Here is a 27549-nt window from a genome sequence, read left to right on the forward strand (position 1 = left end):
AATGAGATTTACCCTTTAGATCTCAAACTAGAAATGCAGAGCAGCTCACCGTTTCAATAACAAATCATGCTTGAATAGTACCAGTTCTGCAATATGGAAATAAACAATTAACTTTCATACACTATGCATATTGTGAACAAGTTGCCTCAGATAACTATATTTAACCAAACATCATAACAATTACAGTAAATTAACAATATCTTTACTAAATGTTGTGGCATGTCAGCACTAATTAAACAAATGTACATTTCAAACTTAGTAAATGTAACACTACATTTTAAATACAGAAAAAAAACATCAAATCATTACATTGAGACCACTGAATAATGCATTATTTCTGTACATCTATTGCAGAAATGTGACACATATTCTGGCTAGTATAACATCTACTGGAAATATCCCTAATGATAAAATATAATTTCCATATTAAACAGTAGTTTACTTATCAGGCTTTTGTTAATGAAGCAATATTCCTAGTAACATTGAAAATCATGTTTTCAGTTTGGAAATATATAAACTGTACTGCCTTGCATGCCTTCTTTGTATTCGTCTTTTTTGTGTTGATATTTCCTTTTCCCTAAACATGTTTTTTTTGTTGAAAGTTATCACCTCTTTCCATTCATTTTATTTAATAGCGGCAATGGCACTAACAGATTGACATACAATTATATTTTGCCTTTGCTGGTTTAGTATTTTTCTGTTATAATATATACTGACTGGAAAACAACTGTGGGTGATTACTTGGTATATTGTAGATGTACAGCATGATGATCAAACCTTTTTCTTTTCAAATTATTGGGACAGATTTTTTTTATAAGGCTATATACAAACATTAATTTTTTCTTAAGAATTCAAATATTCCCTCATCTCCCAATTTTTTGGCCACTTCACAAAGTTCATCACATGTGTATCCCTCTCTCTGTCTGCATTGACACTAATAAGTCTGCCTAACTTTAGGAAAAAAAATTAAATCATCTAAAGAATGTAAAAATTGAACGTGCGTCTGAAAGTAGAGGTTTATAAAAATAATCTACTGATGTTATTGTTAACATAAATGCATTTTGCCTGTCCAACTATAGTCAACCTTTCAACGTGAGACTTGGTGCTAACAAAAAAGACCAAAAATGTACTGGTGTCCCAAGAAGTATATATTATATTTTTTAAAAAAAGAGGAATTAGTGTAAATTCAAGGTTGTAATTTCTGCTGTCAGATGACTGTTATAAATAATTTTCTCCAAATTACGACACCATCTGAACACCAAAATAAAATTGCTGCCTTTAATTACTCCTGGGTATCTCTTATTTTCTATTTGAATGTAAAAAAATACTTCACTAACAAAGCATGGCATTTTCCAATGGACTATTTTTAATCGCAATGCTAGTCTATACATCTAGGTTTAATTTATGATACAAAGTTTATAACCTTTGCACATTATCTGGAATGTCAGCTATTCAAATGGAAGGTCTAACCAGATTAGGGTAAAATAAATAAAGGCATAACCACTAAATCTAAACTATGATAACCTTCTACTTAACAAGATAGTTGCAGTATATTGTATTAGTTTAACGAACATCCACTTACTGTTGTGGCATTAAGTAATTAAAAAAATATTGATTGTAAGCTCTCATTTTACTTACAGATAAGCTACACCTTGGTGCACCTATTACTCACTTTCACTAGATAGAGGCTACCTTTTCTTTCTAATCATGACAAGAAGGTCACAACCTCTTTTATAAACTTTGTATGTAATAAATAACAGATAAACATCTTGCAGAAACTAAAACAATAACTTTAAATATCAATTTCCTGAGTAAGATTTAGTCACTTTGATTGTGAAGATCTGACAAGAACAGTAGACCACCAATTCACCAATATATGGGGTAAAAATATCTTGTTAAATTATTTTGGAAGATTTTTAAAAAATGAACCATATATGGTGTTGCAAAGTAGTTACATATTCATTAATCAAATACATGTCTGATCACAAGCTGCATTGTTTGTAATTACTTTTCAAGGTAGACATTAGAGATTTTCCCCCTTAATACTTTAAGCTAATTTGAATTAGTGATAACTGCAACTCAAACAATGCCTATTTTAGTAACTCAGAAAGGTAATAACGAATATAATTATTTTTAAATTTGTAATTTCTCTTCAGTTCTTTAATCACCATGAGTTTTTACCACTTCATTCTTTTTCCCACTATAGTAGCTGCTTCTGTTGATAGTTTTTCTCTCCATTCGTTACGAGATCCTGCAGTTCTCTTTCCACATCAGCTTGGTCTTCTGGATTGGTATTGGGTGTTTTGGGTAATGTCATCTGTAGGGCACACCACAAAGCAGTCCGAGCTTTCCGAGTCGCTATTGCCATTTCTTTGACTGCGATAGCCAAAGCAAGAACATCTGTACAGAACAAGATTGCATGTTGAATGAAAGATATGGGAATAAATAAATGTAAATAAAACTGTTTTTCCTAGTGTATTGCTTTGAACCTTTAATATGCTGCACCAATGGGTGTCTACCAGACACTTTATGGGCAAATCTCTCGTCTTTTAATTTGGACACCAAGGTGAAGGACCAAAAGGAAAACCTCTTGTAGTGGAAGAGAAGGTGAGCTGAATCAATAATTGTAGGGTGACACCAAGCTTGTTTTTCAAAAACATGTTAAAAACACACAAGACAGGTTTCATGGGTTTTAACCTGACATATCTTTCTCATTGTGTTCTCAATTTATGGAGCTTTAAACCAGGTAAATTATAATAAAAATTAGTCCTAGGTATTATTTCAAACTCTTAGGTTCAGTTAAAGAGGTAAACTATCACTTAGTTAACTGGATGACTTACAATAAATGAGTTATTCAATATTGAGGGAATTAAAACAATTTTAATTTGTGTACTGGCCTACTGTACAGATAGATATCAGGTCAGTGCAGTAAAACTGGAATTATATGCTTAACAATTGTTCCTGTACACAAATTAAAATGAACTAGTGATTTGTACATGTACTGGTGAAATTAGCAGCTAAATCCAACACTGAATTTCAATTAGAAATAAGGCTAGATTAATTTATGACATTACCCCTATCATCCTGGTATCTCGGTGCTCCTTGTCTTTGTCGATTTGCTGCATTAACTATTTCGTCTTTTCTACGAGCTTGTGTAATGTGGATAGCCTCCAGATGTCTATCAAGAGCTGTAGAAATATTGGCATGAAGAGGAGAACTTCGAAGACGTTCCATTTTCCCAAGCAATGTCACAACCTGTTACAATAGTAGATTAATATAGTTTTCAAGTATCTATCAAACCAATATAAAAAGTATACTTGTTATTAAATTGGTACCTGAATGTCACAATTTTAAATTAAAGCTCTATAAATGCACATATATATTTTTGCATTCACAATACAGCTTTTATTCAGAGGCAGGGGGCTTTTGCTGGGACTAAAATATTTTGGGAAATCTCCAGCTGTTAAAAGTTGCCAAAATCTAATTTCTTTTTGCAAAAGAGCTGCGAAAATTAAAAAATATACCCATTTTCCTTTTCTTGGTTATTTAATTTCTGTAGAAGGAACATAAAACCTTGAATGATTCTAGTATATCTGCGCCAGAATAAAAATAACAAAACAAGATTCAATTAATTTTATTTAATTCCATAGTAGATCGGGTAATAATCATCAAACTTAAGGCTCTCATATAGGTAATTTTATAAGCAACAAAAACGATTAATTCTTTTTGTTAGATAATTAGTTAAATAAAACTACAATTCCCTCTATTAATATGATTTATGTCTGTCAACTTGACTCAATGGTAGCATTGGAACTTGGAATCGCATAATCCAAACTGACACTCCAAAGCAGTCCTAGGGGTGTCTTGCAATGTCAGAGGTGCTAGTGTTCGGATGAGACATTAAACCGAGCACCTGTCTGCCTGTTCAGGTGAACATTAAAGATCCCATGGCACTATTTGAAGAGATGGGAGTTTCTCCTGGTATCCCGGCCAACAATTCCCCAAATAAAATTGATCACTCACTCCATGTGGGAGGGATATTGCTGTCCGCAAACTAGCCACTACGTTTAGCCCACAAACTACAGTCACAATCCACTTCATAATATATCTTGGGAAGCGCTTTGAGACGTTTCGGCGATGTGATAAGGCACTATATCAAATGCAAGGAATATATACATATGCAACTCTCACACAACACATTTATCTGCTTCTGTCTGACTGCAAGGATTTATTTTCCCTCAGATGTGATAGATTCCTCTTTTCTGGTGGTAACAAAAGAATCCTATCTTATTCTAGTTGAGCAGAACAACATGTACAAAATGTGATACAAACTGTCAATCTGAACTCAAAAAGACATAAGGTTGACTAGTGTGGAAGATAAAAATCTTCTGTATTGCAGGAGTCCTCTTTTGAAGGTGTTACCTTAAATCTATACCCTCCAATTACCGACACACCAAATGGTATAGTCTCCCTTCTCTGAACCTGTGAGATTCAGGAAAGAATACTCGAAACACGCCAAAACCATCGCCCTCCCAATCTCAGCTGCTTTAAAAGTGATATTTAGGTTGATGTTAAATAACTTCTGAGTTTGGCCATATTGGGTGTTTTATTTGGTCCAGCAAATTAGCATATGTGTCCAACATGTTTTCAAAATATTAAATGCAACACAAATCATTCAGAAGTGAAAAGGTTTTGGGTGATTATGGATCATTCACTAAACCTTTCAAGACTGCTAGCAAAAGACAATAATATAACTACATTGATCACTTAGTAAGTATATCTGGAATATTATATGTTGATATGGACCAACGGTTGATGAAGCTTTTGAGTGCTCAAGGTACAAGGACAATTCATGGATTTAGAAATTAGAAATGTATTATTAGAAACATTTAGAAAATTATGAGCAGCTTAGCAAATGGAAATTGACAGCATACAAGGCTACTAAGCAAACTGCATTTGAAAGAGCAATCTATCCAATATCAGTCACCCACCTTTCTTTCCCCCATATCCCTGTGATTTACTCCTTTTTGGATATTTAGGTAGTTCCCTCTTGAAAGCTAATATGGATTGTCTGAACTACATCACCTCAACTGCATCCTACCAACTCTATGTTGTGTTACCCTTTGGCTATTTATAAACTTATTTAAATTCTCCTTGAGTTGGCCACGTTTCTAGTCAACATGATGTTGGGATTAAGTCTACTCTCTGTGGCAGACCTGGTAGTCTGGTTCAACTAAAAATGATCTTTAAGAAACCTTAGTGTTTTTTTCAAAATATTTTCCTGGACTACATTAAATATCCATTAATCAATCTACCAGATCTAGTGGAAACATACTCTTGCTTGTTCACGGAGTTGATCAACAATCAAACGATCAACCCGGGAAGGGTTTGATGGTAGCCTGGGAATAGGTGTATTATTTGAACTGGTCACTCGCTTTCCTGGGTAGTTCCGGGCAAGTGCTGCTTCAGTCTTAAGAAGGAGAGGAAGAAAATGATCACAATCGAAATATAAACAATATCAACTTATATGAGAAATAAGATGCAAAAAAATATTTTAGGCAACAAATGAAAGGTTTTATTTCACTATATATGATTTTCAACAATTGATGCATAATTATTGAAAGACATACAGTATCACCTGAAATATATCAAATCTGTTTGAAGGATCATGGCTGCAAAGCTTCATTCTCTTACTCAAATCTTCTAAAGTAAGAATTTGAACCAAAAAATACAAACCTGGCAAGATCTCAATCCAGCATTAAGAACCAATATGCAAAGAACATATTTTTGGAAGACTGATTGGCATTGTTTGTTTGACCTTGGGACATGAAGTGAACAGCGCTCTTGAGCTGTTATCTGCCCAAGAAACAAAATAATTGGCCAGATATCTCATCCCAGCTATGTACTATGCAAGGTTTAACACTTGCCAATGTCATAACTGGTAATTTAATCTCCAGGTCGTGGTAGAAAAACTAGGAACCGATTATCCTGGGACAAGTGAAAGCTTTTCATCTAAGAATAGTTCAAGAAAAATACAAAGACTGATTATTATTTAAATGAGATAGAAACACTTCCTATTGTGGGACAGAAGCAAACTTCCCTTGGTAGGCTTTCTATTTGTATAAAATCTATGTAAAGCCCATCAATGGAGAATGTTGTTAATGCACATAATAAAATTGATTCTAAAGATAAAGTAAAATTAGTTTTCCTATTCTCCTTAAAATACAATTTATTTTACCTTTTTTCTTTCTTTCTCCAAAGCCCTCCATTGTTCATAACATTCTTCCAATCGAATATGAAGTTCATTAGCAGGACCACTGCGATTTTTCATAGGTCTTGGAAATCCAAAAGGTGGTATAAATCCATAAAGGGGTGGATCTCCATAAAACATATCATTGAAAAGGGGATACAAGTGACTGAAATCTTCATATGGAAACAACTCACTGGGATCCATTAATGAAACAGGATGACCAAATTGAAGGTTAGTTCCTGACGCTACACCTCGTGGACCAAGTTGTGAAATATTGTGGTTCCTTCTAAAGTCACCCATCATGTAGGGGTTTGAAAAAGAAGAGACTGGAGAGCGAGTAATATAATTTGTCATTGTGTTATTGTCTCCTCCTCCTTGTTGGGAATTGTGATTATTATAATAAGATTGAGCACCTAATAAATCTCTGTACATGCTTTGTGAGAACTCATCGTCCTTTTTTTTTACATCTTCATTCAAATCATAATGACTGTTTTGCTGTTTACACTGGTAACTGGGATATTTGCCTGCAACATATTGCTGAGATGATGAACTCCCATGGAATCCATTCACTTGCTTTCCATTCTGGCAGTTCTTTTCAACAGCTGATTCAAAATACATATCCCCACTGGCTTTATTTTGCCCTTCCAAATGAGTACCTGGTTGAACCCGTTCCATATTATATGTGAACTCACTACCAGAAACCTTAGAAAGGCTGTCTTGACTATACAATCCTGTACCTCTTTGGAAATAACTATTGCTATTTTGAGGAAAATGCACTGAAGATTGTTGAGAGGATGGACAGAAAGAATGAGATGTTTTTGAAGCAGGAGATGCTTGATTACTGAGATCTGCTGAGTTATCTTGTTTCCCAAATGAAGCAGTTGTGGTAGTTTCAGAATTAGAAGTGGCTATTTTTGTCCAAGGTTGTCTGTTTTGGTAAGAGTCCCCAGAATATACAGAGACAGGCAGTGCATTTAATGGCTGTACATATTCAGACTGCTGTGAAAAATGATCGTAATTAGAATGTTGTTGCTTCTCAAAGGCCTTTTCAAAATCACTCCTAATTGGGCAAAATGTGTGTGCATTTCTTCCACATTCAGATACACACTTTTGTCCCAAGTCACCAACTAAACCCATTTCCTTTGAAAGTTGTTTCTCACTCACGCTCGCTGAAGATTTGACACAATATTTTAAGGTATGTTGGTCAATACTTAATTCATCAAACCCCTTTTGTGCTTGTTTTCCTTTAGACACCCTGGCACATGTATCCATTTCTATTACTGGTATTTCTGGTGTACAATCAGAAGAGCTCTTTCCATCTGGTATATTGAAGTTCACAAATTTGTTCTGTCTGAATTTATTACCATGCAATTGCTCCATGTATCTGTTACTACTATTATTATTATTGTAACAGTTTCTGGAATTATGCAGGAAAGGAAACAGTTCTGTAGACGGCTGACTGGATGGAGCACCAATTTCTTTAAAATCTCCCCCGTCTCTTCCATACATGTGCATATCTGTTCCTGATTCTCTAGTTGATACCGCTAACCCTACCTGCAGCTTGGAACTATTCTTGACATAAGGGAACTCCTGAAAATTAATCTTTGTGTTATCAGTAGATTGAAAGGGGCTGCAGTCAGTAGACTCTTTCTTTGAAGGAAAAATCCATTGTTCTGTAAGATCCAAGTCGTCAAAACCTAAAAAATCATCCATATTTATTTTTTGCTGTGACACCAAATGACTATCTTGCTGGTACTGTGTGTCAGTGGTTGCTATGGGTTCTTTTGCATTGAAAACCTGTTGTGAATACGATGCATCTACAGGCTTCTTAGATTCTGATGAGTGGTCCAGGTGTTCTGTAAATCTGCTAGTTGTTGAAGACCATATTGATCTTAACAAGTTAGAGGAGGTATTTCTAAAACCAAAACATATGGAATATATAATTAGTCAAAAGTGTAAAACGCATTAAAGGATGACATATATACTAATATTATACATTCAGTCTGAGACCTAAATGACGAGCTTCGATACAGGCAACACTAGCTCAATATTCCACACTTCAAGTTGCCATTTTATGGATTAGATCCATGGTCTATAAAATGTACCTAATTCATGCAGAATCTCGCTAACACATTAGAAATTGTTCAATACCAAGATTAAGACTTGCTTGTCTTTGTCCGTGTAAAATATCAAGCTTTTCTTCTTCAAGGCAATTGCTATTAGGCACAAAACTGATCCAGAACTACATGTGGTCTGCAACTACTTTTCAGCCTGCAACTACTTGTCAGATATTCAAGACCAGTCCCTTTTGCGTCTTTGTGCGCAATTGGCTGCTGTGTTTCACCCACTTAAAAAAAAACACATGTCAATCTACTTTATTCTGCGAAGCGCATTGGGACGTCTCAAACCTGATAAGGCGCTGTATCAAATGCAAGGTTTCTTATATGAGCTGGTGCTAACTGGGTTCATTGAAATAAAAATGTAGCAATAAAGTTGTTACAATGAAGTCTGCCTGTATGGCTTGAAAATAAGGTACTCTAGCATTATCAGAGGTTGTGAAGTACAGTAATGTTAACTACTGCTCAGAAAATGCAAACCTAAAGCTATGGAACAATACACTCATCTTTACACCTAACGACCATCCGATCTTTGCACCACTGGAACTTATTAAGTTCCCACTAATTGAACAAATGTAGAGGGTATGCCAATAATATTTTTCACCATGCTCAAAGTCTGACCAATCAACCAAATAATACATATGCACAAACTTACCCTTCAACAAATAAGGATTGTGATTGATCAGGCTCTTCTAAAATATTGGAAACAAGCCCGTATAGATCTGCGGCACTCCCAAAATCATTCATTTCGTTCTGAGACCTATTCAAGGAAAACAAAATTGTGACATTTAATTTAAAATTAAAAGATTAATGATGTGCTGACCTCAAGATTTAACACAAAGGGCCATTTCAACACAAACACAGCTGAGCATTAATAAAGATGGTGGTTCTCAGATATTAATATTTTAACCAGATTTGAACAAAATCATTGGCCCAAAGGTAGACTTCCAAATATGTTGATAATGGTTTGGATAGTATGGTTCAGCAATATTAGAATAAATCATTTTGATGAATATTAAATAGTAAATGAATAACTGGTAATTATTTACTATTATAAATACAGAGATTATTTTTTATTTAATCAAGTGGCCACCCGGTTCAGTAAAATTTCTTTCAATGTTTTTGTTGTTAAATTAAAATTTTAGTGCAATATTGATTTTGGATATTAACAGGATAGAAAAGACCGGAGAAAATCTACTACACAGTTGGAAGCCATTCAACAATGTCTAAAAACCTCCAATGAAGCCATCTATCCTAATCTCAATTCCTGCTACAGAACTATAGAATACAGCCCTGAGTACAAGTCATCCTATATATTTGCATATTTTAAAATGTTACGCTTTGTCATGTTTCTTATCAGAAAATATTTTAGCAAAACAATCTTCATACCGGTTAGAGTTGTTCTGAGGTCCAACAAACTGCTTGTAATCATCTCCAGATGTTGACCAAGGAACATAGAACAAAGAGGAATCAGGAGTGGTTGACACTGATCCAGTGTAAGATTGATGTGAATCTAAACTTTCTTCGTATGTCGCTATCTGCAAAAATTTAGATGCAGGATCATTAAAACATTGGTGAAATGTAACATTTCAGATATAAACATTGGTAGAAAATGTTTTGGCAAGGTAAAAAGAGATTAGAATACTTGGTAGAATATTGAAATCATCCATACATTTACATATCACAGGTTCAATGAAATCAGACAAAAAGAACTCTTTAAAAAATTTAAACATTGTATAAAGGGCTATGGGGCATTAACTACCGCCATAAAAAAACATTTATAATATCCATTATTAAAGAGTGGCTTCTTAACAGATTTGTTGGCATAAATTCAGATTGGCTTGTCCAAAGGTGCTTTTTGCACCTCCGTATACACCCTTAGAACATATTAGATAGACAGGCAGTTCAACACTTCAGTATATCAATCATGTCTTCAGACTTGGACTGTCAAAGTCACATTGGTTAGAGTCAAATGTGTGAGCCTCATAAACAATGAATTGGCACTTGTCAGTGGAATGTTTTGTTCAATGTTGGCTAAGTTCATGTCTTCCTGGGCTGCCTTAGTGACGATGAACAGCCAAGGAAAAAAAGCATGAGCGATATCCCTTATCCCTCAAACTAACCAATGCTAACCAGAAACTCCTTGCAAAGGCTGTGGGCAGGCAATAAATGCATGCTATTGATTACAAACAACCAAGAGTTGTGGTGGCCAACCTCTCACCACCATAATCACTTTAGTGATTCCTCTTTGTGAGAACGTAATCTTGGATGTGATTCTGCCAACAGCACATCGTCTCCAAAGAGAACATTTCACTCATACAAGCAAAGATTCATAAATAAATGTATTCTATTCTTACCTGTGCTTTATAGGGACTGAAAAATGAATTACAGTTGACCAATGCATCACTGAAAGCATCTGTTGATCGGCTGTTAGCATCAATACCATTGTAATAGCGATTCACACTTTTCAAAATAGTCTTAGGCTAAAAAAAGGAAAAATAGTTTCTTACCATGGCCATTTATAATTTTTAAAGGTATAATAATAGTTTATTTTATTATATTTAACATGATGCACTGTACACTTAACATCTAACAGTTTCACTGTACATTCTACGGTTTCGGAGCACACTGAGGGTTGAGTGCACACACTAAGGGCTCTATCCTCAGCTCCTCCTTTTCCTCATCCTCATGGTTCCCTCTTGACAAAGTGATTCTCAGATAAGGGGTTAACTGCCATATGTATGCGGGTGACACTCAAATCCCACTTCTACACTCGATTCCAAACCCACACACACATTAGGTCCGGTCGGCCTGCCGGTGTGAATCAAGCCCTGGATGATGAGCCCAACTTTCCTCCAACTCAATGTGGACAACAACACGGAAGCTCGCCACCTTCTGCGGCTCCACTCAGTTGTAGGTTTAAACAAAACCGTTCAAACAAAACCTGCACCAAAATGGAAGAATGAATGGCGTGCGGAATTCGACGCCGTCGTTGCCGACGACAACTTGTCAACCGCGGTTGAAAGCGGTTAAAAAGTCGATGGGTGGGGGCGGGGGGGGGGAGAGAGGCAACAAAAACGGTCAAGTTAGCGCGTGCTGACCGGAGCTCGAGCGAGTCCCGTTAAGCCGCACGACTCAAGTGAGGCAAAGACAAGACAGCGAGAGAGGCACAGAGAGAGAGAGAGGCACAGAGAGAGAGAGAGAGAGACGCTACTTTTTTTTGTTGCTGTTGTAGTACTTTTTATTCCATCCCTCAACCGTAGCGCCTCTCGAAAACCATCACCAAAGAGTGTTTAGAAAACAAACTGTTGATTTCCGTCTTTTAATATGAAAAACAAACAACGGGTTGATCGGCCCACACCGTCCTTACATCCACCCTCTCTCTCTATCGGTCTCTCTTACCAACCCCGTCGTCGAACGCATCGGAATTTTTTCCACCGCAGTCGAGCAAACGAACAAATATATATATATAATTTTTTTTTTGTTAAACTTTTTTTGGAAATTAAATACATTTTACTTTAAAAAAAACTATTCACGAATTAAAAAATATATATATATATATATATAAAGGAAAACTATATACTTTTTTTAATGAGTTAAATTTTAAAAAAAGTATTAAAAACGGACAAAAATGTTTCGGAAAATAAAATAATAATAAAAAAAACACCACACACACACACACACACACACACAACGTCAAATAACACCGAGGTCTGTGGATTCGATCCCTTGAAAGAAGGAAAAGAAAAAGGAAAGCGGTGGTTTCCGTTCAATCCCAAAGCGTCCGTTTGAAACGAGAAGATAAATCATTCTTTTTTTCAAATGATATAAAAAAAGTACCACATATATATATATCGACATACACACACACATATGTTCGGGGAGTTACATGACGCCGAAAAAACGGAAAAATTATCGAGTTTAAATGATCCCGAAACCGCATGCCGTGAGGCGGAGCCCGTGACTGAAATGGATCTTATTTACATTTTTATATTTTGTATTTATATGTTTATATAATTCGTTTATATTTTAGATTTCACTAAAAACCCATCTCTCAAAAGCGCTCTTTTGACTGATTTTTTTCTCCCTCTCTCGCTCTCCCCCTCTTCTTTCGGTACCTCAGATTTAACCCAACGATCAAAAAAAAAGGAAATGGGACGAAACGCGAAAGGGGAAAAAAAAGCCCAAGAAAAGCGACCGAGTTTTTCCCCCCCAGGCCCAACAAAACAGCGCTTTCCCGAGAACGCAGTCTACGTTAAAAACTATCTTAAAAGCAGGCGTCGCGACAAACGTCGTCCTCTCACCTCCATATATTAAGCGTTTTGTTTCCCCCTCCTCCTCTTTTTTTTTAGATAGATTGAAAGCGGGAGGCTGTCGTCGAGGCGTTTGGGGGCGAGAAGAAATCAGCTGTGGACCATGATCGGACTCCGTGGCGAAGTGGGCAGCGACCCATCTGCTGCCTTGAACGAACTGACTGCTGACTGACTCGGGACGGTTGGAGCCGTGCGCCTCACACGCGCCGAACGGACGAAAAGCGGCTCGCGCCCCTTCCCGCGCTCCTCGCGAGCTTCCATCCCATTGGCTGCCGGAGCCCGAGTGACGCGGGGGGGGGCGGGTGGGGAGGAGGAGCGCGGGTGCGTTTGCTCACTGCGCAGTCGCGCTGGAGGCCGGGCCAGTCGGCGCGCGAAGGCGCTTTCTGCTCGGCACCAGCGCCGAGGCGGCTGCCGCCATTGGCTGCACAGCTCGATTGGAAGCGTGACGGAGGTTGCCGTCCATCTCCAATAGGCTCCGACAGTCCCCTACTTCACCTCCTCCTCTCGGCGTCGAGCGACCGACTGTTGATGGGGACCGCTCGCGAAGGTAAGACGCCAACGGCTCGCCTGTTACCTCGGCTCCAAGACAACGGTTCAGGCGTTTCTTCGCAGACACAGGCCAACGAACGCACGCGACGTCACTATTCTACGTCACTACATTTCATAGTGAACCCCGCCCCCCCACAGCCCCCCACCAAACCCCCCTCACCCAGGCCCCACCACACACCCCCCCCACAGCCCCCACCAAACCCCCCTCACACAGGCCCCACCACACCCCACCCCCACAGCCCCCCACCAAACCCCCTCACACAGGCCCCACCACCCCCCCCACAGCCCCCACCAAACCCCCCTCACACAGGCCCCACCCCCCCCCCACAGCCCCCACCAAACCCCCCTCACCCAGGCTCCACCACCCCCCCCCCCACAGCCCCCACCAAACCCCCCTCACCCAGGCCCCACCACACCCCCCCCCACAGCCCCCACCAAACCCCCCTCACCCAGGCCCCACCACACCCCACCCCCACAGCCCCCACCAAACCCCCCTCACCCAGGCCCCACCACACCCCACCCCCACAGCCCCCCACCAAAACCCCCTCACACAGGCCCCACCACACCCCACCCCACAGCCCCCCACCAAACCCCCCTCACCCAGGCCCCACCACACCCCACCCCCACAGCCCCCCACCAAAACCCCCTCACACAGGCCCCACCACACCCCACACCACCACCACCCCCACAGCCCCCCACCAACCCCCCCTCACACAGGCCCCACCACACCCCACAGCCCCCCACCACCACCCCCCACAGCCCCCCACCACCCCCACCACAGCCCCCCACCATCACCCCCACAGCCCCCCACCAAAACACTCCTCAGACAGGCCCCACCACAGCCCCCCCACCACCACCTCCACAGGTCCCCCACCACCCCCACAGCCCCCCCACCACCCCCACAGCCCCCCTCAGATGTTCTGGGAGGGGGGGGGTATGTGTGTGAATGAGGCTCCAAGTCCAAACGCAAGGATTATTTATTATATCGCACTTTGCCTGCAACACACACACACACACACAGTCAATCCACTTTACAGTATATCCTGTGAAGCACTTTTGAGACTCCTGAATGACGACAACAACAACTTCCATTTAAATAGCGCCCTTCACCCGGGGTAGGGTCCCAGGAGCTATTGATGAGACAAGGCACTATATCAAATGCAAGGGTGAAATTGAACACAGGTTTGCAGCCCAAAGTCCACCAAATACTCGCCCTAAAATAGCCCCAATATTATTCTATGGGTAGCGGAATGGCTAATTTAGGTCAGTGCTTTTGAAACTGTAAGAAAAGGTCTTCAAATGATAATATTTGAAACGGCGGGGAGAACCTTTTGCAGGTTTAAATAACTTTTTTTGAAAAAATTAGGCGCCTGTCACACACCCTGTAACAAAAAACGCACCCAATCGGGTGTGAGTTTGCCCAGTCTGGGAACATTGCCCGCCCCCCCCCATGCCCTTTATGGGAATTTGATTTCTCAATCCCAGGCAAATTCCAAGTTCAAGCTGTTGGGGCACTTTTAGGACTTTGGGGGGGGGGTCAAAAACTTCCACCTCGCCTCAACCAGTCTTGGCCAGTCGGTTTAAATTCTAAGATCAGATAGGATGGGGCCAACTTCTTATACTTTGGAAGTTTGGTTTTAAAATCAAGGCCGAGTTAAATATTTTTCCACAATTCTGTGCCATCTTTAACTTTTAAGCCGAGCTGAGAACACGGTGGAATTTTGGACTTCAGATTTACCATTTTCTTTGCCAATTTTTTAAAAAAATATGGTTTTAACTTTCAAGGTGAAGTCATGTTTGTACTTATTTGTACCTCAAGGCCCCTCCCTCTGCTTTCCATTTCATTGAGTGCTTTATTACCCTTCAGGCTACACTCAGGGATGTGTCCACCTTAAGTCTGATTAACTGATTTCTCACAACCTCCTTTTGAACCTCCACATGTCTCGTTTCTCTGTACGATATCCTCGACTTTACCTCAGTAAGAATTGAGGCAGCATATTTATTAAACATCTGGACCTCATCCACCTGCCGTGATCCGATCTGCACCGGGCTAAGTGGGGCTGAAAGACTGGACATCCTTTTGTTCCTTTCCGGACACAAGTGCACTGTGTTAAGTGGCAGTTGGTGGAAAGACTACAACACCCAGAATGCAATCTGTTCCTTACGTTGCTCTGCGCAGGAAGGACCGCCTGGCTGCCTGCCTGACTGCCTGAGTGACTGGCTGAGTGGCTGACTGGCTGCCTGACTAAGTGACTGCAGTGTAGATGTTTGGTGCTGATCTGATCCTCGAGTCTGTTTGCCTCGCGGTGAGATGGCTGATCAGGTGAGGGACTTTTGCCGTCTGCCAATGTGTGTCAGATCGGTTGTGTTCGTCCCTCGTACTCGAGACGAGTCAAACTTTTATCTGAATCAAGGGTTTCGAATGGGAGACGGAAGCGAAAAGGCTGAGGAAGGCTCAGGAGGGAAAGCGGGGCGTGGGCTGAAGGATGAGCCACAGCTGTGAGAGCGCTCTCACTGCTCCATTTGTCTTGAGCTTTGTTACATGATCTGAACTTTCATTTTGCGATTGCAAGTTCACGGGTTTAACGCCCGGATTCCGAGTTGCGGAAGAGCGAGAACACCCAGAGACTCACACCGCAGTTTCACTTTGCATCCGCCACTTGGTGGGGGTGTGGGTGGGGGGCGGTGTTGGTAACGTGTTTCGTTTGTGAAACTTAGTACCGGTTGTTCATTGGGTGCAGTTTTTACAGAGGAGAGTGGTCTATTTAAGAGCTGTGCAGTCGGTCTGCGGTTTGATTGGGATACACCGAGTGCCCTTAACTGATCTAACGAGGATTTAGTGGATGTTCATTTTAAAAAAAAAGTATGAATTAAATGATAGTTTGGTAAATTGTGCACCCAATCTGGAATATTAAACAGCTAGAACTTCTAAATGATGCCATGGGACCTTTAATATCCTCTAGAGGGAAGCAGATGAAGGTCCCTTGATTTAACATTCTCATTTGAATAGGTCGGACATTCGCAGAAGGAACAGATGGCTGATTAAATTGTGAGAAGTTACATTTATGAATTTCTTGGATGAGATGGTTGTACTTAGGTTGTACTTTCTGTCTGCCTACTTGAAAAGTGAAGGGAGTTTCTTCCTGTACCCTGGCCAACAATCCTCCCAATAAAACTGGTCATTCACTTCAAGGTTGCTTATTGGCCGGTGCGGGTTTCTGAATGTTTCTGGTATGTCAGACAGAATCTAACAAAGGATTTCCACTAACTTCCACTTTAGAATCATGGGAATCCTTACCATTGCCGTCACACTGCAACTGCAAATATTTTAGAGAAAATTTCAAAACATCACAACAGAAGTTCTAATGAAAAAGGCGCGTTGAGATATTTGAGCATGCTCCTAACCTACCATCCGCCCATTACAGTGTGAATAAATCCAGCATCCTAGTCTCTTGTCTAATAAAGCCCCCTTTATGGTTTTAGTAGCCAGTACTCCCAAGTATGACCTGATACAGCTAAGAAAGCTGAAGGAGTCCCACGGTCAGCGGTTGTATCCTGTCAGAATGCCAAGGCCACAGGGAATCTCCACCAGATTAGGCATGTAGGCACCTGTGCCGTGTTTTCGCCCACAAATACACAGTCAATTCATTTTACAGTATATTCTGTGAAGCGCTTTGAGACGTCTCGAAGACGTGAAAAGCGCTATATCAAATGCAAGGATTATTACTATTATTTACCAGAGTTTACCTGATCAAATTAATTGTTTGATTTTCTTGTTGTATTGTGAGCAGGAGGCAAAGGCTTCCAATCAATCAGAAGAGAAGAAAGAAGGGGAGTACATTAAGTTAAAAGTCATAGGTCAGGTGAGTGATGTGACTGGCAGTAGTTTTTGCTTACCAGTGTTGAATTTTAACATGCTTTGAGTAAGCAAAGAAGTAAACAAATTAATAACTTTGCTTTACTAAAGGACAACAGTGAGATCCATTTCAAAGTGAAAATGACCACACAGCTAAGAAAGCTGAAGGAGTCCTACTGTCAGCGACAGGTAAAGCACACAGTCCTATTGGTGTTCTTTTCTTAGTGAACAGTTCCAAAACATTACTATTGAAATGGGATTAGCTTAAATCAGAATAAAACAGTGGGAAATTGCGGCACTTGTTGATAGTCAAAATTTGTAAAAGTAGATGCAAATTGGCTACCACATTTGCCTACAAATACAATCATTACACTTTCCAGGAAGTAGGAAAGTATGTTATAAATGTTATAAGATGTAGGAGCAGGAGTAGGCCATTCAGCCCCTCGAGCCTGCCCCGCCATTTAATAAGATCGTGGCTGATCTTCTAACCTAATTCCATTTACCTGCCCTATCCCCATATCTCTTAATCCCTCTATCCTTTAGAAATCTATCAACCTCAGTCTTGAATACGTAACACTGGTAGATTAATTACAAAGTTCAAATTAGGAATATCAATATGCAAGATTGATGCCCATCACCTCAATTGGTACACTTAGTTTAATTCATTGCAGGCTAACAACTCCATTTTGTATACTAAATGGGCCTGAATCCCCCTACAAAGTACTTCTAGTGAAATATGTCTACAGAATATTGTTTTTAACTTTTAACATCAATCTTCCCAAAACTTTTTGCCAGCTTTCCTTGCTGATGCATAATGTTCCAATGCCACAGTGCTCATGATTATTGAAAAAAACTGTAATCATACCACCTGGTTTTAAATTGAAGTCTGGTCTGAGTGTAGATTAAAAAAAACTAGGTAAGCAAAGAAAATTACAGTTCAGGGAATGTAGTCTGGATAAAGTGAATTGAGTATACCACTGAATAATTACTTAAAAGAGGAAGGAAATTCTAGGGGAAGCACTTTCTGTGCTAGTGTTTTGAGAAATTCTGTAATTTACTTGGAAAGCTAGTCACTAGTCACTGCCTTATCATAACCTGATTTTATTTTGTAAAAATTATGTTTCTTTTTAAATATTTCTCAAGATGCCGAAAAAGATAAATTGCCAGTTGCTGGAACTTGTAATTGCATCCTGTATCTTGGTAGAAAAATATACTGACTGAGACACTGATTTTGTGCCTGTTTTATTGCACTTCAGCTTTGGTTCTTATCTTTAAGTAAATGTTTTTAGTGTAGGATACTAAAATATTGAACCCATTCATTTTGTAGAGTTGTTGTCCTAACCTTGGTGTTCATTTTTAAATGTTATTCTAATCGGGAAAGAGTTAAAAATTAGCACCAAATAAGGCATTCTAGAATTCCATACATTGTAATAGATGTAGAGGATCCAAGCGGGATCTATCCACACCTTCAAGAGTGAAGTTGATAGATTTTTGGTGGGTCAGGGTATTAAGGGATATGGGGAGAAAGCGGGAAATTGGAATTGATTAGTTGAAAGGATTAGTTGAGGTACAGATCTAATTAAATGGTGGAGCGGGCTGAATGGCCTATTCCTGTTCCTATATTCCTAGGAACGAAATGCTGTAAAACAAGCTGAAGCTTGTTGGTTGGAGCACTCGCCTCACAAGCGAGAGGAGCTGGGTTTGATTCCCAGGAAGGGCGAAATGTTAGGCAAGTTTCCTTACCTCTGTTTACCTAGCAGTTTTCCGGGGATAATAATTCCTTTAGTAAATTGGTTTACTCAATCCACGACTGTTTGTGGGACACTGCTGTGCACAATTGGCTGTTGCGTTTCGCCCATAAAATACACAGTGACTACACTTTACAGTGTATTCTCTGAAGTGCTTTGAGATGTCTCGAAGACGTGATGAGTGAGGCACTATATCAAAATGCAAGGATTATTATATTTTTAAACTACACTGCACAGTGATACAATTCTCACAAGCTTAATTTTTATAAAAAGCAACACTGTTGATCATATTAATTTATAATTTGCTAAAAATAAATTATGCTTCCTATAGTTATTGTTTAATTTTATTGCCTCCCTTTCTGACGTAGGATGTACCTCCAAATTCACTTAGATTTCTGTTTGAAGGTCAGCGGATCACAGATCAGCAAACTCCGAAGGAGGTATGTAGTCTTAATGTTTCTTATGTTTTAATGAGTTACCTCAAATATTGTGGAGATTTGTTGGAAGAATTTTACAACCTACTAAAATTATATACACCTTTGAAACATCTTCTGAAAAGCCCTAGCTTGTCTGATCATCGCTTATAGCTGAATCCTTTAACAATGGGAATCCTCCTTATTACTCTCTTATAATAATAATCTTTGCATTTGATAAAGTGCCTTATCACGTCTGTTAAGCACTTCACAGAATATACTATAAAGTGAATTGACTACATTTGTGGGCGCGGTAGCCAATTGCGCACAGGAGTATCCCACAAACAGTCATGGACTGAGTAACCAAATTTTTTTTAAGGATTATTATTGACTAACAATCGGGTTCCTACTTACTGCTAGGTAAACAGAGGTGTGTGGAGTAAGGAAACTTGCCCAACATTTCTCCCTGTCTCTTGCTTTGCCTTTAGGACTTGGGCAGCCCTCTTAGCGTTTGTAGTTTGTTAGTCTGTTCTCACTTAAGGAGAATTTCCTAAATAGGACTGTGGGATGTGGTGGATGCTGAATAACAGAGGGACACATGAAAAAATGTGGGGTCTAGATAATATGTTTTCAATGATTCCTGAAAATATCAGGATTCATAGCCAGTGGCACATTTGTCACAAGAATTTTAGTTTTAGAATCGATTGCGTGTCCGTGAAGTTCCCTTGCTGTTTAAAGTATGAAAATAAGCATCTTGTACANTTTTTTTGCTCTGACAGCTTGGCATGGAAGACGAGGATGTGGTTGAAGTTTACCAAGAACAAACAGGAGGATGCTTCAGAGTTTAACTATTAGTCACCATATCAAAGTCATGGTCATTCATCTGTATGATTTCTTCTTACTTTATGCTAGGCAGAAGCCCAATTGGGACATTCTTTCATTGTTACTTTGGTACAAATTATTTTGTATATTAGCCTAAAGTACAAAAATATTAAGAAATACTTTTTTAAAAAAAGATTTGGGGTTTATATCATTCATAAATTAATTGTACAGACCACGGTGGAAGTACCTTTTGCAACTTGTTGAAGACAAAACGGATTTCAAAATGTTTCAAAAATATATATACTATTTGCTAAAAACAGCAAATTTCCAACAGTTGAGCAGCAACTGAGTTAGAAATAACACATTTTCATTTAATACACTTTCAATATGTTGCTTCAACATTTAAGCCAGGAAAATTCTCCTGTTCCCTGTCCAAGGTCAGGGGGACAGGAAGTACCATGCAGAAGGTGATTTATAAAGTCAAAGTCTGTTTTAAAGATGTACAACAGCATTAGCTTTCGCATTGAACTCCCTTTGTACTGTATCAAAATAGCTTTATGAAGAAACTGAATAACTGCACAGGGCTCATTGTTTCTGATGTTGTTACTTGTGATTTAACCTTTTATCTGCATAAACCTACGTGTGTGATGGACCAAACCGCTTGCTTCCAGAATAATGTGAACCTACAGTTAAGTTTGTACTAGTATTTTTCTAATCTATGGAATGAATAACGTGTTTAATTTGTATAGATTTTTTGCAATGAAGATACTAAAAAGGTTTAGAAAAGAGAAATCAAACAGTGGACAGATTGTAGTTTAAGGCCCAGTAGTGAAACGGTTAAATAGAGATTATTTATATAAGCTGGCAGTGGGAGCCATTTCATATTTGTTTAGTTTTATTGATTGTACATATGAATCAATACAGTTTTATTTTTATTTTAAAGTGAGTATCACACAATTTACACGTGGTTATCTACTGTCTTTTGATTCGCTGCAGGCAGAATCGCCCCAAAAGTTACAACACATTTTTGAAAGTAGGAAAAAAGCAATCTAATGTTAAACTTTCACAGACTTGTATGGACTTTGTATGCAGCAGAGTCTGCTCAACTGGCAGAAAACAAGTTCATATCTGTTGAGAATAGATGTTGATAGTGGTGATTTTCGGACACTGTTTAAAAATATATATGGGATGCAGTTTTGAATTCTCCAGAAAGCACAAATCAGTCAACAACAACAACAACAAGATTCCATTTATAAAGCGCCTTTCACGTCAGGAGGACGGATCTGGTACATATTAGGAGAGGCAGCGAGCTGCCTGCTGTCTGGCAGTTTACATTCTACTCCAATGCAGTTGCAGTTAAGACCACCTTTACAAGAAGTATGTCCCATTAGAATAATTAGAAGAAAAGAACTGATTTCTTTTCCCGCCAGTTTGTTCATGTACCAATTTTAGTATAGAAACCAGTGGAAAGATGCAATTTCAGTTTAATAATATTTTAAATCCTGCCCCTTGTTCCTCCGATGTCTCAGCGAGTCTGTCCACGTTTGAAAAGTAAATATATATAGTGCTGGATCATTATTTAGTAATAGTTAAAATAAATGTCCTGCCTTTCAGTGATATTTAAAATAAAAGTTGAAAAAACTAGTCTTTTGTAGCCGACGTTTTTGTGGAGCTTTGCCAGATTTTATCTGACATGCAGCATAATTGCACAACATTACATCACTGCTGAAAAGTGGAATTACTCAGTTTGTTAAATGTTAAAGCAGCTTGTTTAATTTTAAAACGTCTCTTGGGTCGATCAAAATAAATGGGAATCAAATCTGTTCTTAAATCTACAGTGGTACAAATTCAAAATGCTGAGATGAAAGTTAATCCCAAAATTTCACCTATTGGCACAGTTGAGTAGATTTTTCCGGGATTATTCTATTTTTACGCAACAGTTTTCCCTCAAGTTACATTTCAAGTCATAAGAAAATTCTTAAAACAAACTGAATTTATCACCACAATTGATTACTCAAATGCCCAAGCCTGTCCCCACCAATAGATTCTTATGAAATATGTGTTGCAAATATACATCAGTGACCTAGAGAAAATAATCCTGTGTGAGCCTTTCATGTAAAGCAAGCTTGTTTTAGCATGAGGTAAGAAACAACCCAATGGTTATTCTGTTGAAAATGGTCTTTAATTTTGCTTGAGTATAGAACATACATCATATCGGCACCACAACAACTTGTGTTTATACAGCGCCTTTTACGTGTAATGGTGAACTGAGCAGGGAGAAAGGGAGTTAGTTGGGAAGAAATAGAGTTGGAATAAACCTAGTCACCGCATTTTAAATATTGCAATTATGGTAATGTTTGTACTGGAATTGGTATAATAAGTTATAGGTACATCAAAATAATACTTACATTCGACATAAGGCCTTTCGCCAGGGCGAAACCTTGGGCAAGTTTCCTTACTCCACACAGAGCCTAATAATAATCCCTCCAAAACAAAACAATAATAAATTGGTCATTTTCAATCTACGACTGTTTGTGGGACATTGCTGTGCGCAATTGGCTGCCGCGTTCGCCCACAAATATACAGTCAATTCACTTTACAGTATATTCTGTGAAGCGCTTTGGGACGTCTAGAAGACGTGAAAAGCGCTATATCAAATGCAAGTATTATCACATCAACAGCAGCAATTTGTATTTATATAGCAGGGTAGCATCTCGGAGCACTTCGCGATGTCTCAAACACTTTATAGGATTTTACGGTGAAGTGTAGTGACTGTGTATTTTATAGGCAAATGCGACCAATTTGCACACAGCTATGCTACACACACAGCCATGAAGTGAATGACCAGTTTTATCTGGGAGGATTGTTAGCCAGGTCTGTATGCGGGAGAAACTACATCCATAGCGACTTGGAGAGCATGGGCAAAAATAAAAGGTGTGTCTTTGGAGGGTTTTGAAGGCAGGGAAAGAGGACGTGAAGTGTACAGAGAATGTACTGTACGGTTTGAAAGACAGCTATTATTCGAACAAACATGCTACCTGTCATGCGTAATGGGAAGCACATGTGCCTTTATACTACAAGCAAAGTCTTTAAAAAAATTGAATGCAACATGAAACCATATTGAGCCTGTTGTTTATTCTAACTTTTAAGGATGGATTGAGGCTATTGGCCAAAATATAAATAATTTTGCCATGGCAGGGCAGAAATCACCAAATTACTCTTACCATGTCAAGGTTAGTTTTAGCTACAGAGGCCCCTGGATTTTATGCAACATAATTATAGCAATGTTGGCACTGGAAAAGCTATAATAAATCATAGCTATGTGCATTGCCACTCAGAGCTGTTGAATACGTGGGGATTTTAAACAACTCTACGTGTTAAATCCAACTTCTTGGATTTGGCATAGGTTCGCGGAACTTTGGTGCAATGCCAAATGTTAATCCATCCATTCACATTTATGCCTTTGTACGAATGCAAATTTGAAACAAACACATTCAAACATTCAAATAGGCAGAAAATATAAATGGAAGCATTAATATTCATGTTAGCTACATTGTCAGGACTTCTACAGTGTGCGTATGGCCGACATTTATTTACGGCACTATTTTGGGGGCATAGATACTTGGGAATGTTACAATACAGTACAAATTTACTTACACTCATATAGTGCCTTTCTATACTGCTCGTGTCCAAATCCCAGACTGTCCGCCGCCCTACTCGCGCTTAGAGCAGATGTTAGGGACCGTGATTAAAAAACAGGATAGCGCAATCAGCTCAAAAACAAGGGACAGCACAAGTGCAGTCAGTGCAATGATTGCTTCCGCCCCCCCCACCCCCTTCCAACAGCGAGAGCTGGGACCGCCGACCAGTTACCACAATGACGGGTTTCGGCCTCCCATATCCTTAAGCAATCTATTCCTTTCGAACCAATTGCGAGTAACAGACCCTTGGTGCGACCCGCAATTAATGTTGGTCGATACTGGGTCTGTAATCACTTTCCTACACTCCAAGAATCCGCGTAAATATCAAGAGTGCCACTAATTTGAGATGCTCCCTAACAGGTTTCAATGGTAACCAGCGTGAAGCGGTAGAACTAACTAACTGTGATCTCATGTTTAAAGAAGGGACGTTATCACTAGTCGGTCGATTACGAGAATCAACGCTTATGGATTGGGGATCCCTCTGGAAATGGGATAATGGATTGTCCTGCCGTGATCGCTGACTGTTTTGCTGTTAACGCCATAAAGAAATTCGAGCAATACTCCACCATTACCTTCCCTAATGAACGCGTTGCTACACTCTTCCACAATCATCCAGACGATGAATTTATGGAATTCACTCCCCCAAAAGGCTGTAGATGCTCAGTCCTTGAACATCTTCAAGGCTGAGACTGATAGATTTTTAAAAAACAGAGAGAATAGGGGATATGGGGATAGGGCAGGTAATTAGAGTTAGGTGAGAAGATCAGCCATGATCTCATCGAATGGCAGGGCAGGCTCGAGGGGCCGAATGGCCTACTCTTACTCCTAATTCTTATGTTCTAATGTTCTTAAACGATAAACGGTCCGTCCCACCAACAGTATCCAATAACTCGGGAAAGTCTCCCGTTTGTTGCAGTTACGATCGAGTCACTGTTGGATCAGGGAGTCATTCGCAAAGGCACGTTTACTGTAAATTCTCCAGTATGGCCAGTCCGTAGACCCGAAGGGAGCTGGCACCTCACAATTGATTACTGGCACCTTAATAAGATCACCCCTTCCTGCGCACCAGTGGTTAGTGATTCTCCTATGTTATTAACCAGTCTGCCGTGGACTGCCCAAGTGTTTTCGACCCTAGATATTTCCAATGGGTTCTGGAGTGTCCCGGTGGCAGAGGAAGACCAGTACAAGTTTACTTTTACGTTTGATAACCAGCAATACACCTGGACTTGTGTTCCTCAGGGATTTCACAATACCCCCACCATATTCAACAAGTGTATGGCGACGATTCTGGAGGGTGTACGTCCTAATTTGTCAAGTCAAATTGGGAGCCAATATGGCAAGTCGCCCAGTGAACCTGGTTTGGTAGGGACGACGGCCTGAGATTGATTAACACACACGTGAACCATACAATATTCTAGGATAAAATTGTCACCATGGGTAACAACATTAATAAACAGTGGGGGAAGTCAGGCCTGACAATAGTCGACCAATATACTGATAAAATAGTGACTAGCGTAATGAAAGAGGGCTGTATGGGATAATGGAGCTCCATCCTGACCCTTTTCAAGGCGCAATCCAGTGGTTAGAAAGAGATGGGAGGGACCCAAGCTGCCCAATCACGCAAGTCCGCAGAACTTATCCTGCGATACGCTATATATTGCGTCACGAAGATAAATTACACAAACGTAGAAAGAGAAGGAATAGCTCATCCAGGAGTAGCCCCAGGAAGGAAAGGATAGTATGAGGAAAAAGTGCCAGACCCTGCAGGAAAAAGCTGAGTAAAGGTGTCAGTCAGTGGAGACGAGGCAGAGAAAAGATACCAGGAGATGGTGCATGAATTCTGTGTTAAACAAAGGGACCTAGAGGTGTGCCCGGCAGAGAGGAAAGAGAAGGTAGATCAGCTGCGCCTCCAAGTACAGGAACTGACAGGCATGATAGGCACGCAACAAGGCTTAGCCCAGGTGGCCACTCAACAGAGACACGAGACGGTTAGCAAAGTGCAAAAATGTGACAACTGCCCGCCACGCCACCATATGGTCCCACCGGTACTGCAGCCGGACTGTGTGGAAATGGTTAACAGCGCACAACAGAGCGACGTTGCAATCGACTTAGGATCTCTGCAGCAAACCCACAACCCCTACCGGCAAGCGATGGCCTGGCACAATGAGGGAAATCCCAACCCTCCTCCCATTGATTGGCTATGGACACATGGGTAGAGCAAACCTCAAGTGATTCGGGGACTAAGCCATTGCTCATGTATGCTCCCACAGGGAAATGCCCGGTGGTATGTGTACCACCATCTCTTTGGCAGATGAGGTCTTCCTCTTATTTCACTCACAGCCCACTGCCAGACACATAGCTGCTGAGATCACCCTACAACTCGTTTTGTGTAACATGGTGGCCGTTAGTGGCTGCTGACATTACAACACAGGCACGGCGGTGTCTGATATGTCTACAACACAACCCACCAAAGCGTAACAGCCGAGCACTACTGGCTTCCGTCCCACCTCCGAAAGTCCCATAGACCCACCTACAGATTGACTTCATCGGGCCGTTACCACAGACCAAAGGGGGTTACAAATTCTGCTTGGTGATCATCAACAAATTCACCACATGGATGGAGATGTTCCCTACTAAATCCAACACCTCTTTGACGGCAGCCAGACTGCTATTGCATCACTTCCCCGAATTACTGCACATCTTTTGATCCATCCTGACTCATCACTGTTCCAGTACATCCAGCCACTTGTCTTGCCAAGGTTTTCTTCAGCTCCATGCCATTTGCCAAAAAGAGTTGGTTACAGCTTCAATCAATAATAACTGGTCATCATAATATCGCTTTTGTGCAGCGCAAACTGTAAATGGCGTGTTTCCATTCAATCCTGTGTAAATTTCTAATGTGGCTTTGCCTAGTACCATCCAACACATCTCTTTAATGCTCTGCACAGCTGGTTCGATGCCATAATGCGCTGTGAAGTCTGCAAAACAGAACATTCAGGCTGTTAAAATGTGTTTAAAAGCCTATTCCTTCCAGAGTCCATATAAAATTGCCACAATCAATTCTCTATACAGCTGATTTAATCTCTTAAGAGACAGCTTTTTATTTGCTGCTTTTTTTCTAAAGTTGTTGATAAACACAGTACATCCATTTTACTGGAAATCTCTTCTTCATTATCACTTATCTTTGTACGTAAAACATTTTACATTTAATTCTACACTTATTCTTTGTATTTTTGCATTTATTTTGCATTCAAAGTGAATCAGCCTCCTTATTATAATAATAATAATCCTTGCATTTGATGTAGCGTCTTATCATGGCTTTGAGACATCTCAAAGCTCTTCACAGAATATACTCTAAAGTGAATCGACTGTATATTTTGTGGGTGAATATGGCAACCGATTACGCATCGATCCATCACACACAGTGATGGATCGAATGGCCAATTTATTATTTTTTATAAAGTAATTATCCAAACCGATCTGGTGAACTGAAGTAGCAAATAACAAGTACTGTAGTATAAAACTAATCTTTCTTAGTAAAATAAAATAAAAATATGGAAATGCTGTTTTCTTTCCCTTTTACGTAAAGAGACACCCGGCGCGAATGATAATTTGTTTTTGTATTCACGATAGCAATCTAAAAATTGGGTCAATATGTCAATCTGTAGTGGGAGACAGCTCACAGCAGAGGGCGATGCATTCCAAGATATGGAAGTGGACCTTCAATGAATCATTTAACAGAGTACTACCTTCCTGTTGGGATAATAATGAGTCAATGTA

General features: G+C 39.8%; 2 protein-coding genes across 3 annotated transcripts; one reads left to right on the forward strand and one right to left on the reverse strand.

Annotated features, from left to right (window-relative positions):
- Positions 1-1939: 1939 nt before the first annotated feature.
- Positions 1940-12805, reverse strand: moto (minamoto). Its single transcript, XM_007901491.2, has 8 exons — positions 12672-12805; positions 10725-10850; positions 9757-9905; positions 9023-9127; positions 6239-8165; positions 5336-5470; positions 3075-3255; positions 1940-2400 (listed from the first exon to the last, which is right to left on the reverse strand). The coding sequence occupies exons 1-8, from the start codon at positions 12675-12677 to the stop codon at positions 2201-2203; spliced, it is 2829 nt and encodes a 942-aa protein (XP_007899682.1). The 5' UTR covers positions 12678-12805; the 3' UTR covers positions 1940-2200.
- A 2604-nt stretch (positions 12806-15409) lies between these two features.
- LOC103183812 (small ubiquitin-related modifier 1) lies at positions 15410-21697 on the forward strand. 2 transcript variants are annotated; one of them, XM_007901490.2, is made up of 5 exons: positions 15410-15552; positions 17021-17092; positions 17197-17274; positions 19202-19273; positions 20026-21697. In XM_007901490.2, exons 1-5 carry the CDS (start codon positions 15541-15543, stop codon positions 20092-20094), a joined length of 303 nt encoding a protein of 100 aa, XP_007899681.1. In that variant the 5' UTR covers positions 15410-15540; the 3' UTR covers positions 20095-21697. The 2 variants fall into 2 exon arrangements, with proteins under 2 accessions (XP_007899681.1, XP_042199288.1); XM_042343354.1 differs by lacking the exon at positions 19202-19273.
- The last annotated feature ends 5852 nt before the right edge of the window (positions 21698-27549 follow it).

Source organism: Callorhinchus milii, unplaced genomic scaffold (genome assembly GCF_018977255.1).
Source record: "Callorhinchus milii isolate IMCB2004 unplaced genomic scaffold, IMCB_Cmil_1.0 Scaffold23, whole genome shotgun sequence".
Taxonomy (NCBI): Eukaryota; Metazoa; Chordata; class Chondrichthyes; order Chimaeriformes; family Callorhinchidae; genus Callorhinchus; species Callorhinchus milii.